Raw genomic sequence first — 15,837 nt, forward strand, 5'->3', positions numbered from 1 at the left:
AAAGATAATTATAAGTAAGGATTTATTAATATAATATTGAGATCTTATAAAAATATTCTTTGGGAAGAAAGTAAGTAAGCTCTCTTCTTACTATAAAAGATCAAACTTAAAGATTAATCTAAAGTTAAATAAAGTCTTTATTTAGATCTCTTTATTACTACGCTCTATAGAAATTAGCTATAATTTATAAGTATATCTAAATTATACTTATAAATAAGTAGATAAGGCCTTTAAAGTCCTCTATATATATACCTCTACTATGTATATCTAAGAAGGATAGAGGAATCTATATATATATTAACTATTATAGGTTAAATATAATATTATTTAAAAATTACTATCCCCTTATATTAATTAATAAGATAATTACTTACCTAAGTAATATAAGGATCTTTATATAGCTTAATCTTTATAATACTTATTATAGAATATATATGATAAAGGGTTATAAGTAGAAAATAGCCTTTTATATAAAATATAGACTATTTAAATACTTAGTAATATTATTTAGACTATTAATATCTATAATATTCTAAGTATATATAAACTAGGTATTTTATAATTTCTTAGATATTACTATAGTAATCTACCTAGATATTATTATTATATTCTTATAGGATATAAGGTTATACTAGAAATGTATTTATAAGATATTAAAAAAGGTATAGAAGGTAGGCCTTTATTATAAATAAAATAAGTATATTTTTATAACTTAGTAGATTAACTTTTTAGAATATATTATTATATTCTTAATATATTCTAAAAAGTTAAGATAGAGCTATTATAAATAGTTACTATCTATAACTAGTTAATACTAGAAATAGTCTATAATATTCTTACTTTCTTAAGATTTATAAATTAGTATTATCAGTTTATATACTCCTATATAAGTATTATTATAGTACTAATAGATCTCTTTTATAAGGCTAAAGATAGCCTAGTATAAACTATTAAGAATAAAAAAAATATTATAACCCTAGAGACTTATAAAGCTATAGAAATCTTAAAAGAGAAGTTTATAAAGGTAATTTACTTAAACTACTTTATAAAGAATTTATTAACTAGATTAAAAATAAATATCTTAGATAAAGAGCTTTATAAGATCCTTATCTAGTTATATCTAGATATAATATAAAGGCTAGTAGTCTTTTTCTTATAAAAGTTATTTTAAGTAGAGAGAAACCATATAATAAATAAATAAGAGTTACTTATAATTATAGTCTTCTTTAAAGAATCTTTAAAAAGATACTATCTATAAGATAATTATTATAAGATTAAGATTATTATTAACTATAAAGTACTAAGTATATTTTAATTATTAATAAAAGTACTATTATAAATATAGATTTACTAGTTCTAGTTTCTAATACAATTTAGATTCTAGATTACTTATTATATAGATAAGCTAAATCCTATAGATAGTCTCTTATAAAGAGTTAACTATCTAAGAGAGAATTAATATAAGGAAGACTAAGACAGTTTAACTATATAAAGTAGGTTAAGAATAAGCTACTTATATAATTAGAGCTTTTAAATATATAGGAGACCCTAGAGATATCTCTTTATAGAATAAATATTTATCTATATTATAATAGTCTAGGCTTTATAATAGTTTATTTATAAATTAGAAGCTAGTAATATTATAATTATAAAAGATTATAAATAGATATTAGAGTAAAAATAGCTTATAATTATAATTATAGTTATTATAGAGACCCTCTTAGAGATAGAGGTTATATATAAAGAGGTATAATAGACTTATAAGAAAGACTATTTTAAAATAATTCTTCATAATATCTAATTAAGAGTATTCTTACTCTCTTATTATAAGATAATTTTATAAGGAAGGTAGTAGTACTGTATCTTAAGTAATTATAAGAATTATAAAAAGAATCTTAACTAGAAGAAGAGTAAGCCCTAGTCTTGAATTAAATAAAAATTATATAATAGACTTTTTTATTATTAAGAGAAGCTCTATATTCTAGACTACTATTAATTATAAATAAAGATTCTTATAAAGCTATATAATAATCTAATAATAAATTACTTTATAAAGAAATAAATCTATAAGCTAGTCTTATAAAGATTCTTCTAGCTAGATATATAAGGATTTATAGACCATTATAAGACTATAGTATCTACTAGGACTTATATATTATTTATAGAAAATAATAAGGCTACTTTAATCTCTATCTATTCTTTATAAGCTATAGGAATAGATTAGTATAGACTTTATTACTAATCTACTTATAAGTATTAAATTTAAGGATTTAAGTAGCTTATAAGAGGTATATAATATTATTTTTATTATTATAGATAGAATAAGTAAGATAATATACTTTATTCTTATATAAAAGATTATTTCTAATAAGAAGCTTATATTTCTAGTTATCTATAAAATATTTTATCTTTATACGGTACCTATATAATTACTAGTTAAAAAGGTATCTTTATAAAAGGCTTCTAATTAGATCTTATTTATTATTTATAAATTAAATATTTAACAAATACTATATACTATTCTTAGATAGATAGCTAGATAAAGAGATTAAATAATATTCTTAAGTAATATTTATATAGCTATATTGACTTCTTATAGAATAATTAAGTGGATAATATCTCTCTTATAAAGTTTATATATAATAATTTATAATATAAAGTACTTACTATTTTAAATCTTTTATAGAATAGATTTATAAGTAATTATACTTAATCTTTATACAAGAGGTAAGTTATAAAGTCTATACTATCTATATTTAGAAAATCTATAAAACTATATATAAGAGTATTATAAAAGCGTAGGAATAATAGGCTAAGTAATATAATATAAAGTAAATAGAGAAGATCTTTAAAATTAATAAATATATTTAGATTATTCATAAGAATTAGTTATAAATATAAATAAAAGCTTAATTGATTATAAGTAGGGCCTTAATAGATAGTTAAATATATAAGTACGAATATCTATAGAGTAAAATTATTTATAGGACTAAAATTTTTAAATTATTTTAATTTTAATATTTTATAAGTACTAGGAAATAGAAGATATAAATATTTATAGATAATTTAACATATAATTTATAAGAATACTTATAAATATAGAGAAAAAGATTCTAGATTTAATAAAGGATTTTATAAATACTATTACTAAATAGCTAGGTTATAAGATTATAAAGGAATCTTTTATAAATCTATAATATTTATGTCTATAAGAAATATCTTATAAATAGAAAAAGCCCCTAGTATTCTTAATAAAAAAAGATAAAAAAAATAAAACTATTATAAAGAGAAAAAAATTATATTAATAATAATTATAAAACTAAGATTTAACTATATAAATCTTATATAACAAGTTATAATAACTATTCTATTCTCTATTATAAGATAGATTATTACTTATAGAAGTAAAAGACTTATTATAATCTCTTATACTTACTACTATAAAGAGTAGTTTATATATTTATAGAAGAGATAATTATTATACCTTTATTAATATCTCTAGAAATATATCATATAAATATTTTAAGATTAATCTAGATTCTAGTATTCTCTATACTCTTAATTAATAAATAAAAGTTATTTTATATAAGTAACTAAGAGGCCCTCTTATAGCTAGATTTATATAGCTAATTACCCTAGTTCTTTTTATCTATACTAAAGAATAGAGTAGAGTATTAGTATAAGAGCCTACTATCTCTTATAGGTTAAAGGGTCTAATTTCCTATCTAGAAAGGTAGGCCTAAGATAATAATAGATATATTTTATAAGTATAGTATAAACTATACTAAGAGGTAATGAATTAATAAACTATATAATAGCTACCTAGTTCTTATATATTATAGGTACTAGAGAATATAAAGAGAATTAAAGAATATTTAAGCTATAAGTAGCTAGTATTATCTAGATATTTATTATAATTACTATAAAGTTCCCGCAAGAAGTAGAGTAGGGGGGTAGTAGAATAGTAGGGAGCTAGGTAGGGGCTATGGTAGTAGGCGCAGGCATAGAGGCAGGGGTAGATATAGTAGCAGGGGCAGGCATAGGGGCAGGCATAGAGAAAGGCTAAATCAACACTATAGGGGGGGGCCTGTATACCCAGATTAGTAACTATAGTTATAAAAAGGAGTTATAAACCCTTATAAAGCTTATATAAGCTCTTATAAAGAGTAGAAAGAGTAATATATATCTAAATTCCCCCTATAGGGCGACTCCTCCTAATTAGAAAGAAAAAATTGTAAGTATAATGGTATAAAAGATATAAAAGAGGTAGCTAAAATAGAATATAAATAGAAAGGTAGAGTAGTTATTTTAAACAGATTTTTATAAAAAGGGTTAGAAAAGAATACTTATAAAGTAAACTAAGAAAGGTATAAGTATAAAGAAAAGAAATGATTTTATAAATAATTTCTTATGAATACTAACTTCTTATAAATATTAACTCTTATAAATATAAGAGAAATACTAGATAACTAGAGCTATAAAGAGCTATTACTTAAAGAAGAAATAATACTAGAATAAGAAAACTATTATAGAATAATAAAAGGACTACGATCTATATAAGAATAAAGAAAAAATACCTACATGATAGGTAATTTAAAACTTAAACCCTACTAGAAAGTAGCACTAGTAAATATATTTATAAAAAATTTTTTATTAATAATTAAAATTTATTTAGTATTTTATAGTTAATAATAATCTTAATTTCCTAGTAGCTACCTTATAGATAATATTTTTTTAAAAAGACTTTATAATTATAACCTTTACCTATTTATATAGTTTTTATTATTCAAAATAACTTTTATAGAAAAGGCTACTAGCCGTTATGTTTTATTTAAATATAACTAAATAATGACTTTATAAAGCTTTTTTTTTAAAATATTTATTTCTAGCCTGGCTAGTAAGTTTTTTATAATATAATTTAAATAAAACTATTTTTATAGCCTTTTTTAGAATTTTTAGAATTTTTATAGCTTTATAATTCTTTAGGGTTATAATCTTTTTTATTTTTAATAATTTATACTAGCCTATTTTTAGACTTACTAAAAAATTTATTAATATATAATATTTATATAAAAATATATAAACTAGTAGTACTAGTTTATAAATCTTAAAAAGATAAAAATCTTATAGACTATTTTCAATATTAGCTAGTTATACATAATAGCTATTTATAATACTTTTATATTAACTTTTAAAATATAATAATATACCCTAAAAAGTTAATTTATTATATTATAAAAGTATATATATTTTATTTATAATAAAGGCCTACCTTTTATAGCCTTTTTAATACCTTATAAATATAACCCTAGTATAACCTTATCTTTTATAAAAATATAATATTATTATTTAGGTAGACAATTATAATAATATTTAATAGATTATAAAATATCTAGTTTATATATAATATATTATAGATATATTAATAAGTATAAAAGGTACTACGAAGTACTTAAATAGCTTATATTTTATATAAAAGGCTATTTTTACTTATAATCCTTTATAATATATATTTTATAGTAGGTATTATAAAGGTTAAGCTATATAACTTTTTTTTATATTATTTAATTATCTTAATTCAAAAAAGTGGTAGTCTTTTTTTTTAAAAAAAAAAACATATTTTATTTATAATAGTTAATATATATATATCCCCTATTTTTTAGGTATATATAGTAAATAACTTTTTTATAAAAGAGAAAAAGGCTAAGGGGCTTATCCACTATAAATATAATTTAAATATGCTTATAAATTATAGCTAACTCCTATAAAAAGTAATAATAAAAAGCTTTAAATAAAGACTTTTTATTTAGCTTTAGATTAATCTTTAAATTTTTTTTATAATTTTTTTAATTTTTTTTATAAGATCTTAATATCATAATAATAAATTTTTATTTATAATTCCTTTTTATATATATTATACTAACCTAGAATACCTGTCTAGGGTATAAATATTTTTCTTATTATACATAATTTTTATTTTTAAAGGGGTTTTATAGAATTTTTTTAGCCTTGTGTCTTAGAATTATAGATCTTTAGTTATAATATTTTAAAGGTTATAAAATATTTAAAAATATTGTTATATTTATTTTAAACTTTTTACATACTTTATAAATTTTAAAGGTAAAAAACTACCTTATAACTTTTTTATTATATAGCCATTTTTTGTTTATAGTTTATATAAAAATTTAATAGAGAAGAAGGTTCTACTTTATTTATTAGGAACTACTAAAATGACCGCCTATTTAGTCAAAATGTCGGCCCCTAAACCCATTTTGGCCTAGCTACAGGAGCCAGCTAGGACTATTCCTAAAATAGTTTAGTAGCCAGCAGGAGCTCTTACTACTTTAAATTTTCTTTATAGTTTCCCTACTAAAATAATTATGTACCAACCTTACCACTATAATTATTATTAATATAGATATTTCTTCTAATAATATCCTAGCTATTAACTATTTCTGTATTATGCTATTCCATCATAGGAAGGAGCTACTAGTTTATTTAGAGTATAGAAATTAATAAATATTATATGTTAACTTTGTCAAGTAATTAATTAATTAATTAATTATTTTTAGTAAGGTAGTGAGTGATAAGCTCCCTAGTAGTGATTCTGCCTGGCTGCTAAACTACTTTAGGAATAGTCCTAGCTGGCTCCCACAGCTATGCTAAAATGGGTTTAGGGGCGGTCATTTTGACCAAATGGGCGATCATTTTACTAGGTCCCTATTTATTTTATAAAAAGGGAACTATAATAACTTTATTTTTATTATTTATAAATATTTTATAACTTCTAACAACTTTACTAGACAGGGTTACTTTTATAAAAAAAAATTATAATAAGCTATTTTTTATTAGTAAAGGTTAGTTATATAAATATAGTTATTTTAATTATAAATACTTTACATTAAATCTGACCCTTATTTTTATTTTTTATAAGGTCTAGGTAGTTAGGCTTATAATAGTCTACCTTTTTATAATAAAAGTATTTTTATAAAAAGTTATTATTATTTTATTATAATGGGTACCTAACTTAGTATTAATCTAGCTTTTTATAATTATTAGTATTTTTAAAGGCCTACTTTTTTATATAAATTTATAGTAATTTATATAGGTACTAGTATAGTACTATTTTTTTAAGTAATAATTAAACGTAAATTTTTTTAAAAAATAGAATATAAAATAATAACTTTATATGTGTATTTATAAAAGAATATTATAATTATTTACTTTAAAAAATTATAATATATTTTGTATATTATATTTTTTAACTTAATATCGTAGTTTTTTAAATAATAAGGCCTATAAGGTCTTTAACTTTATTTGAATTATTTTTATATAGAGTTTATAAATTATTTAATTATTTTAAAAATTACCCCTAAATCAGTAATTATAAGGGTAAGTATTCATAAAATTGGTAAAACTTCACTAATTAATTTTTTTTAAAAAAAATATATTATATTCTAGGTTATAAATATGCCTAATTTACTATTATAAAATATTTAATTATAAAGGTTCTAGCTGTATTATAACCCTATTTATATATTAATTATTATTACTTTTAATAGTCTACTTATAGTATTAAGTATTAAAATTGTAAAAGTTTTTAGCCTTTTAAGGTTTATAAGTAGTATAAAAAGCAGTAATAAAAATAAATAGCTTATTATAATAGCCTAATTTTAAAAATAAAAATTAAATAATAAATTAATACTAAAGATTAAAATTAACTCTTTATAAGTAGACGAAATTCTTTATAGGCTTAGTTAACGTAATTCCCGGGTGGTCCGGTCATCACGGGTGATCCAGTTACCCACTAAAAATATAGATACTTATTAAACTTAAAGCTATTCCTAACAATATAATTCTTAATATTTTTAAATAAACTAAGCTTTATAGTAATTAGGACACTAAGTCCTAATATATCCCTAAATTTAATATTTAGAGTACGTTAGTAGAGCGCGTTTTCAGGCTACTAAAGGTTCTAAAGTAGATATACTTAAGGGCCCCATAGCTCTTCTAACAACTTATTTCTTAATAAAATTAGATCTCTTACTTTTTAAACTTATAGACTAGATATAGGACTTATTTAATACTTAGATTAACTCTTTTTTAGATATTAAACTTAGCTCTCTACGCGGAGATTATTTAATTCCTTAAGCGTTATTATAGTATTATATATTACTATCTTATAGCCCTTTATAAGCTTATCTAGCACTTGCTTAGAAGGACTAAAGAAGGTTTAATAACCTCTAATAAGTATCTTCTTAACTAATAAAGCTTTCTTATATAGCTAATAAACTATTATAAGGCGTAATAAGTATGGGAGAGCTTATTAAAGCCCCCTCTCTACTTACTAGGGGACTAGGCGCACAAACTATATAATTTAATATATTAAGCACCTAGCTAGGATCATAAGACTATATTCTAGCTACGTGGAAGCTACTTTAAATAGTCTCTATGGAGAAGACCTATTAGTAAGCTATAAGATAGGCCTTTAAGAAGTTAAGCTTATTAATATAGTTATATCCTAACTATATCTTCGCCTTAATAGGGCCCCTATAAGCGCGCTTTATTAAGCTAAAATAACTAATATCTAGTAGTTATAAGAGGTGAGATAAATAAGAAGGCATGTAAATATATATAATATTATCATCTTTATATATTTTATTAAACTTAGGTATAAGGTACCTCCTATAGCTATCTAGAACTAGTAATTAAGACCCTCCCTTAGTCCACGTAGTTATTATAGGAATAAAGTAGTATTCTAGCTACTAGAGGCCTATCTAATCTATTATCTATCTATTTATACTTACTTTAATCCTCTAATTACATGGTAAATTAAGATCTTTAAACTATCCCTATATATAGACCTTTCCTTTAAAGATAATATATATTAGAATACTAAATCCTATAGAGCTAATATACTTAATTATAATAACCTATTCGCGCTAACCTAGTTAAATAAGATAAGGCCTTTCTAGTATATTTAACCATATAACTACTTTGGTAGTTATAATAAGACCTATAGTAAAGCTAGTCTTATTAAAATTATAAATATCTTTACCCCAAATACCATCTTTATCCTAAATACCATGCTTATCTTAAACCTCTTTTAAGCGCTTAAACTAATCTCTAATAACCCTAGCGTCCTCATAGAGCGCCCTCTAGTAGTTAAATTATTAAGTAAAGCAGCATTTAAGGCTATTATAATATTTAATAAACTACATGACCTAGTTCTTTCTAATAGGCGTAAGGGGGGTTAGTATATCTTATTAGAGGATTATATTTACTATTTACTAGACATGTAAAGGTCTAGGAGCAATACTATATATATCTCATAATATTATCCATTATATTAAGGTATCTTCCTGGGTTTAAGATAGCTAGAGGTTCTAATTATAGAGTTCTCCTTAGAATAAGTATCCTTATATTTAATCCTAAAGTATTAAATTAGGCACATTAAAGATCTATGCCGCTTAATAATACTTAGAATCTCATTATTTTAAGAGCTTAAATTATAAGCTAGATTCTACCCTCTTACTCCACCAAGTTTTAACGCGATTAACGCGATTTTAGTGGCATGGTAGTTATTTAAATAATTACGCGTTGAACGCGCGAGGAATTTTTGGTGGGTGACTGGATCACCCGTGATGACCGGACCACCCGGGAATTATGTTAGCTAACAGGCTGACTAAGGACTATAGGTTGCAAATAACTAAGTACATTCGCGAGGGCCTTACACTCAGGTACCAAGCAACTCACGATGAGTGCCACTGTCTTAAGCTTCATGCTGTACCTTCCACATAAAGACCAACTGACATCCAACATTGATCCGACCTCGCCGCTTACATATAGATTACAAATATCCAAATATATTCGCGAGGGCCTTAATTCATTCCCTTGATTAAATTAGACTATTATAATAAGCATATTTATTATTATTATTATTATTACCTTACACACCATTTACAACCCTTATGAAGGCCAAAGGACCTTATAGCTTTGATTATGGTATTCTTGCTACTAATGAAAATGGTTCCTAGAATTTGCATCGTCTATTTATGCAACAAAAGACAAGCACACACTCGAATGCAACAGTAGCCACAATCTCGCCCATTAACCAGGCGTGACATGGTCTACACAGGCCGTGACACAAGCTTTTCGCTCAGGTTTACAGCCGTAAAGGTCTTTGGAAGTTTGACACTAAAGCACACCATTAGTCCTCGAGAAGTAAAGACGAGTGCCATGTGTATACTGACGTGTTGAATTTTGCTTTTAGCGTCTCAATCACCTCCTTCCAATCCTGATGTGCGGTAAGGCTGCGTCGAGGCGCACAGCCAATAGCATGCCTTGAGTCGAGGTGTACATCCAACGGATCAAAAGCGTGACACCCTGGGCTAATAGAGATTCTGATGGAGTAAGAGTTTGTCGATGATTCACTATCTCTGGCTTCATAAAGTTCGAAGCAAATCTGTGAGAGGTAATCCAACTCTGGAATGGCGGAACGAGCTATCTTAGTCTGAATCCCACCCTCTAGAATGCAGTTCAAAAGGGTGTATATGTGTGACTCTTTGGTGAAGTAGAACACGGATTTTGCATCCGACGAGGCCTGAACCTCCTCTAAATCCCTCACGATTTCCTGCAGTAGTGGCAGAGATGTCAACAAGCCAATCTCAAGCTTTTCCGTGTCAGTGATGCCGTACTCCTGGGGAGTCACGTAGTCGAATAGCACCTTGGCTAGTTTGTACAACTCCCGCAACTTGGAAAGCCGAGAATCCAGCTTAGTCTTTGATGAATTAGAGCTTGGATACAATTTGAAGTAATGGTCGTAAGTGTCGTCGAGTGCCCGCAAATGCGGGATGGACTCCAACGCACGCCTCTTCAGACCGAATCGATGTGCCAAGGTTTGGCCTTCAATGTGCTGTTCGTCGGTTTTTCCATGGGTGGCTCCATCGTAGTTCCCAGCTTTCACCTCCGCGGCTGGTTCCTTCCTAGAAAACCTCCTCCGAGGAACGTCCGGTACGCCATAATCGCTGTCTTCAGTATCTGGAGGCGTAAAAACCCACTCAAGGAACTGCCGATTGTGGAGCGCATCAAACTTCATGCTGTCATATAGTTCAGATAACTTGCTAGGGTCAACTTTTTCTGTATCGCAAAATTCGGCGAATAGTTTCTCCCATCTTTCCTTGAAAAGCATGGGATCCTCGCCTGTGCACCAGCGTCCTTGGATAGAAGACGATGCAGGATTACCATTAGGTAAGGCCGCAGGACGCGAACTGTTTGACTGGTCAACATCCCCACTTGCGTTCATAGAGGTCCGCGCAGGGTTGTCCAACTTCTGGAAGTTATGTCGCATAATGTCCCGATGAAACTTCATCAACTCCACAACTGTGGCCAAAACAACCGACGGTTCAGGAATATTCTCTTTTGGCCATGTAAATTGTGAAGGCGCGGATCCTTCCCGCAAAAGCAGTTTCAGCTTCTTCTTCACCTTATCCATGAGATCCTTCGCCGCATTCGAGTCGTCCAGGAGGTCCTTTCTGACCTGTATAAAACCCTCTGGAATTTCCTTCTGATCAAGAAACGAGCAAGCCCATATTTGAGCTAGTGGTCTCAGTTAATGATATGATTCAAGTATACTGCCGTCTGTATTGACTTACCACTGGTACTGACCCTCCTCTCCGAGCTTGTGAAAACCCGAACATTGTTGAGCGCCTCCTTATTCATCAGTTTTAGATCATCTCGCATGGTAAGGCCAAGGTCTTGGGATTGATATCGTGCTGCATGAGTGGGCTCCCCCCCCCATTTAATCACCAGTTGCAGTTTATCAAGGATGAGGTCGTTTTCCACCGCGGAAAACCTCGAGAACGTCGCGCCAGAGATCGAATCACTTCGTGTCTGCGGCCTGCCCATGTCTTCACCATCCTGAAATGCATCGCTGGGCGAAGGAGAAATCGGCTCTTTCTCAACCGCCTCACCACGAACCGACGATTGTTCTAAGCCCTCATCGGGCTTTCGTTTTCTGAACATCGGTTTTATTTGCACTTTGGTCCCGGGCCAGCCGCCTTTTTTCTCCAAGGAGGTACGGAGCAACTTCAATTTGTCAGCATCCTCAAGTCCATGCCTCAACGCGTAATCCACGGCATCGGAAACGCTACGCAAAGCAGATTCGCCTTTGATGACAACTTCCTCTTGGTGTCCTTTCAGTAGGTCGATAAATGGTTGGCTGTGAAAGGTGAACTTGAATTTCTGCTTTGGAGTTCGATCGGCATGCCGGATCACGGCTACCATGCCCTTCAATTTCCACGAATGCTTGGATGCGGGTGGCGGGGGGTTAGCTCCGTTTGAATTATCAACAGGCGTATTGGCTTGAGTCGTGTTCTGGTTGATGTGTAGACTAGGAGACACCGCGTTATCCCTTGGAGCGGCGGATTTTTGTCCATTGCCCTGGTCCAAAGTATCATGGTTAGACAGCGACAAACCCGTCTGGAGCGACTCTGTAGACCCAGCGTCTGGAACCTTGTTGTGTTGCTGGCCAGCATTAGGCTTAGCCGAGCTGGGAGACTTCAGCAATGTTTTCAATGCTTGCCGGTGGGTCACCGAATGTCTCCATGAAGGATGAGAGGGATCAGGAGACAGTGCTTCAGGAGCTTCCACAATACCATCACGCTTGCGCTTCTCTTGGATAAAGATGTCCCTGAGAATGCTGGCACATCTGTCATAATAGTCATTGTTGTCCTTCACAAAGCTCCAGCCATTGACATCAATCACGTAGCTTCTGTCACCGACTCGAAGCATGTCAAAGCCACAAATCCTCTGTCCAAACCCGTATGATATCTTTGATGCTATTGAAGCTTCCTCCTTGCTCAATTTGGTAATGTACCTAAGTTCTTTTCCATGCGTGTTGCGGCGCACGAGCCCGTCAACTACAGGAGATTTGCGAGTTTCTGCATGGCAAAAATCTGGACCAACCGTGTAAGCTTTGACGTCTTCCGCATTGTCAACTCTGAGGAACTGTTCGTATATGTAACTGGTGGCCTTTTCCGTAACCGACCGGGGAATTACAAGGTTGGGATCGTATTCAGAGCTCTTGTTTCCAACCTTCCGGAAAAGCCGCCTACCACCACCTCCGTACTGTTGATCATTGGGAAAGTAGATGTGTATGTTATGATTTTCACCATCAACTGGTTTCTCAACGAAAGGTTTTCTGAAGATCTTGCCGTCAACAATGAGCGAGTCACCATCATCGGAGATTGCAACGGTTTTGGTTCTCGGCGAACCGCCCCCCGTACCGTCGGTGGGACCATCAAGTTTGACACCTGTCAGCTTATATACATGCTGTGCAAGGTCCGTCGACTCAAGAGTAGGTCCACCGTCTCGGTTAACCTCCATTCTTCGAGGAGTGGGGACACTCATATGGTCTAGGATGCGCAGGCAGAGACGCCGGTCCCATAAGACCTTTTGCATCGGCAAGTCATTGACGCAGAAGGGCTTTCTGAGCTTCGCATATGCAATAGCCTTGTCTAGAGGAAATCCGTCGGAAAAGAAGGCAATCAGATAATCGCAGACCGGCCAATTTTCCACTGCCTCGTCAAGGATCACCTTGTCACCGAAGACAATCACTTCGAAGTCACCCTTCGATTGAAGGCGAGTGAGGATATTCTGACTAGGTTTGCTGCGAGCCTTCACATCCAGGGCACAGACGCCAATCTTGCCGAGATAACCAGGAATAACCTCCACCTCGCTGATTGAGCTTGCAGCAGTGCTTCCGCTGAGTCTTCTTGGCGTCCGACTGGATGATCGTGCAGAAGAATGGGCTCCTCGGCTTTGGCTCTGTACATCTGGCGCGTTCTCAGGTTTGGAGGTCTTCGACTGGTGGGCTTGAGAGCCATGCGTAACATTTCTCGATGAGCTGGATGCCGATGAGTCAAAAGAGAACCGAGATGACGGCTTTTCCTCATCTGGCCCGCTGTTGGATGCCGATGCACTCGATTTGAGAGAGGGGCTAAACCCGGGGGGAGCCCCGCCAGTATTGTCACCGGTATGAGCCATTTGAAGAAATTGGAAAAGTGTATCAGGGAAAAGAATATTGTAGGAACTGGATTGGTTGGCCCTCAGGGCACTTTTGTGATCCTTGCTTTTCCTAATGCGATAAATTGGCTGTCAAAGGGACTTGCACCGTCATGTCCTTTGTTGGAGCGGAGCGGACTTTCCGTATTGTGAACTTAAGGAAGCGGACAGACAGGCTCATAGCAGGGGAAGGAGAGGAGCTGCTTGGGTTTCCATGGTTCCAAGTTCTAGTTCATCGGGTGCGCATGGAACGTCTAGAAATCAAACTGCGGGTCGGTTACAGTGACTGCCTCGATATTGATAAGTCCCGTTTAGCGCAGAGCTTTAATCGGCTTTGATTTGTGTATATCCTTTGAAGTGGGAAAAGTCTGCCTGTTATTTTCCAGGGGCTCACCTACCTATCTCATCCGGACGGCCATGTTAGTTAGCTCAAGGCAATCGCCACAACTGGTCCCACTGGGTTGCGGATTGCCAATAATGACACAATAATTATTCCAGCCCAGGTGTCATTTGAGATGCTAAACTGTTGTTCTGGAAAACTCTGGTCGTATGAGGGCAAAGTAGGATAAGAGGTTCGATTTCGCTCTCAAAGTTAGTCGACAGCCTCCAACGAGAGCAATCCCGTGGGGGTTCAGGTCCGGTCGGGTCTAATTATAGTCGGCAGCTGCCGGCAGGCCATACCCCGGCCGAGTTACTCGCTACGAATTTGTCTACTCAATGGATACAGTCGATGCTACGTATTGTGTCCCACTGCACCGCTGCTTGGATCGTTTACCAAACCGACGGCTGATGAGAACATTGGAAACTCTCATTCTCCAGATTGTTTGGTGTTGAGACTGTCAGACCCATGAGACCCACGAGATAGCTGCTATCAGAAAAATGACAAGGAGCTAGCTGATGACATAGAGAACACAACTTACAGCTAAGCACTTGCAACTATAAACCATGCGCAGAACATTACGGATGGATAATTCAGTCCTTATTGGTTGGTAGTGTCACGAGTATCGCTAATTCTCAAAGCTGATTTAGAAAGCTGTTGCCGGTCTCTTTCCTTGGAGATCACGACGAGGGTAGCGCGTGCAGTGCATGGGCTTCAGACTGTTTGGTTTTCCATGATTCCCGGTCAACCACAAGGACCTTCTTTGCATTGGACGCCTTTAGCTCACGCGAAATTGAAAGGATGAGGGGCCCGGCGTGGGGTTGTTGCTATCGATCGGTTTCAAGTCCTCCTCCGCGGCGAGGAATCGCTCACATCAAATTGCCGCGATGTATAGCACTATAGACAACCAGGAATATATCAGCACTATGTTTTGAAAATATGACTGGCGGAAAGGGATTCGGTACCATTATTTCCTCGAATGAAGGCATCTCCATAGCTACGGGTGAGCTTGCCACTGACAAATTCCTGTGACTTCTCCAAGGCAATGTTCATGTAGCCATCTACAGACTGAAGTTCGCCTAGTATGAGCGTTAGCGTCCCTTGCCATCTACCTGTCTGTGGAGTCCGGGGTTTATGAAAAACAACCTTTGTATACAACACCAGAGTTCAATTTGACTGTCACAGGAGCCCCGATTATCTCACCCAAGAAGGCGGACGGATCTTTCCCTTCAGACGATGCACCATTCTCCATCTTTGGTTGACCGGCTGTGTCCTTCGCTTTAAGACAAAAATTGAGAACAAGAAATATGTCTCGATTGACGTGTGGTGTTCCAAGGTTGAGGAGGAGCGTGGTAGACACTTAGAGGGAGAGAAATCGACGAAAGCGGGCACAC

General features: G+C 32.2%; 2 protein-coding genes across 2 annotated transcripts; both read right to left on the reverse strand.

Moving 5' to 3' along the window:
- Positions 1–9,871: 9,871 nt before the first annotated feature.
- On the reverse strand, positions 9,872–14,671 carry BJX68DRAFT_247933 (inositol polyphosphate kinase VIP1). The gene is made up of 4 exons (XM_071041846.1): positions 14,463–14,671; positions 11,655–14,350; positions 10,254–11,598; positions 9,872–10,197 (listed from the first exon to the last, which is right to left on the reverse strand). Exons 2-4 carry the CDS (start codon positions 14,044–14,046, stop codon positions 10,131–10,133), a joined length of 3,804 nt encoding a protein of 1,267 aa, XP_070893414.1. The 5' UTR covers positions 14,047–14,350; positions 14,463–14,671; the 3' UTR covers positions 9,872–10,130.
- Positions 14,672–15,831, reverse strand: BJX68DRAFT_247936 (U4/U6-U5 snRNP complex subunit LSM6). Its single transcript, XM_071041847.1, has 3 exons — positions 15,590–15,831; positions 15,409–15,522; positions 14,672–15,340 (listed from the first exon to the last, which is right to left on the reverse strand). The coding sequence occupies exons 1-3, from the start codon at positions 15,693–15,695 to the stop codon at positions 15,318–15,320; spliced, it is 243 nt and encodes an 80-aa protein (XP_070893415.1). The 5' UTR covers positions 15,696–15,831; the 3' UTR covers positions 14,672–15,317.
- Positions 15,832–15,837: the final 6 nt, after the last annotated feature.

The sequence above is a fragment of the Aspergillus pseudodeflectus genome (assembly GCF_044049435.1).
Source record: "Aspergillus pseudodeflectus strain CBS 756.74 chromosome Unknown BJX68scaffold_76, whole genome shotgun sequence".
Classification (NCBI taxonomy): domain Eukaryota; kingdom Fungi; phylum Ascomycota; class Eurotiomycetes; order Eurotiales; family Aspergillaceae; genus Aspergillus; species Aspergillus pseudodeflectus.

Bases quoted from the DNA above. Each gene is read 5' to 3' on its own strand.
- BJX68DRAFT_247936 (XM_071041847.1), bottom strand. From the start codon at position 15,695: ATGGAGAATGGTGCATCGTCTGAAGGGAAAGATCCGTCCGCCTTCTTG. The intron at 15,523-15,589 runs GTTGTTTTTCAT...CGCTCATACTAG, and splicing joins CTCTGGTGTTGTATACAAAG to GCGAACTTCAGTCTGTAGAT. The intron at 15,341-15,408 runs GTACCGAATCCC...GGTTGTCTATAG, and splicing joins CTTCATTCGAGGAAATAATG to TGCTATACATCGCGGCAATT.
- BJX68DRAFT_247933 (XM_071041846.1), bottom strand. From the start codon at position 14,046: ATGGCTCATACCGGTGACAATACTGGCGGGGCTCCCCCCGGGTTTAGC. The intron at 11,599-11,654 runs GTAAGTCAATAC...TGAGACCACTAG, and splicing joins GAGGAGGGTCAGTACCAGTG to CTCAAATATGGGCTTGCTCG. The intron at 10,198-10,253 runs GTCAGTATACAC...GGTGTGCTTTAG, and splicing joins CTAAAAGCAAAATTCAACAC to TGTCAAACTTCCAAAGACCT.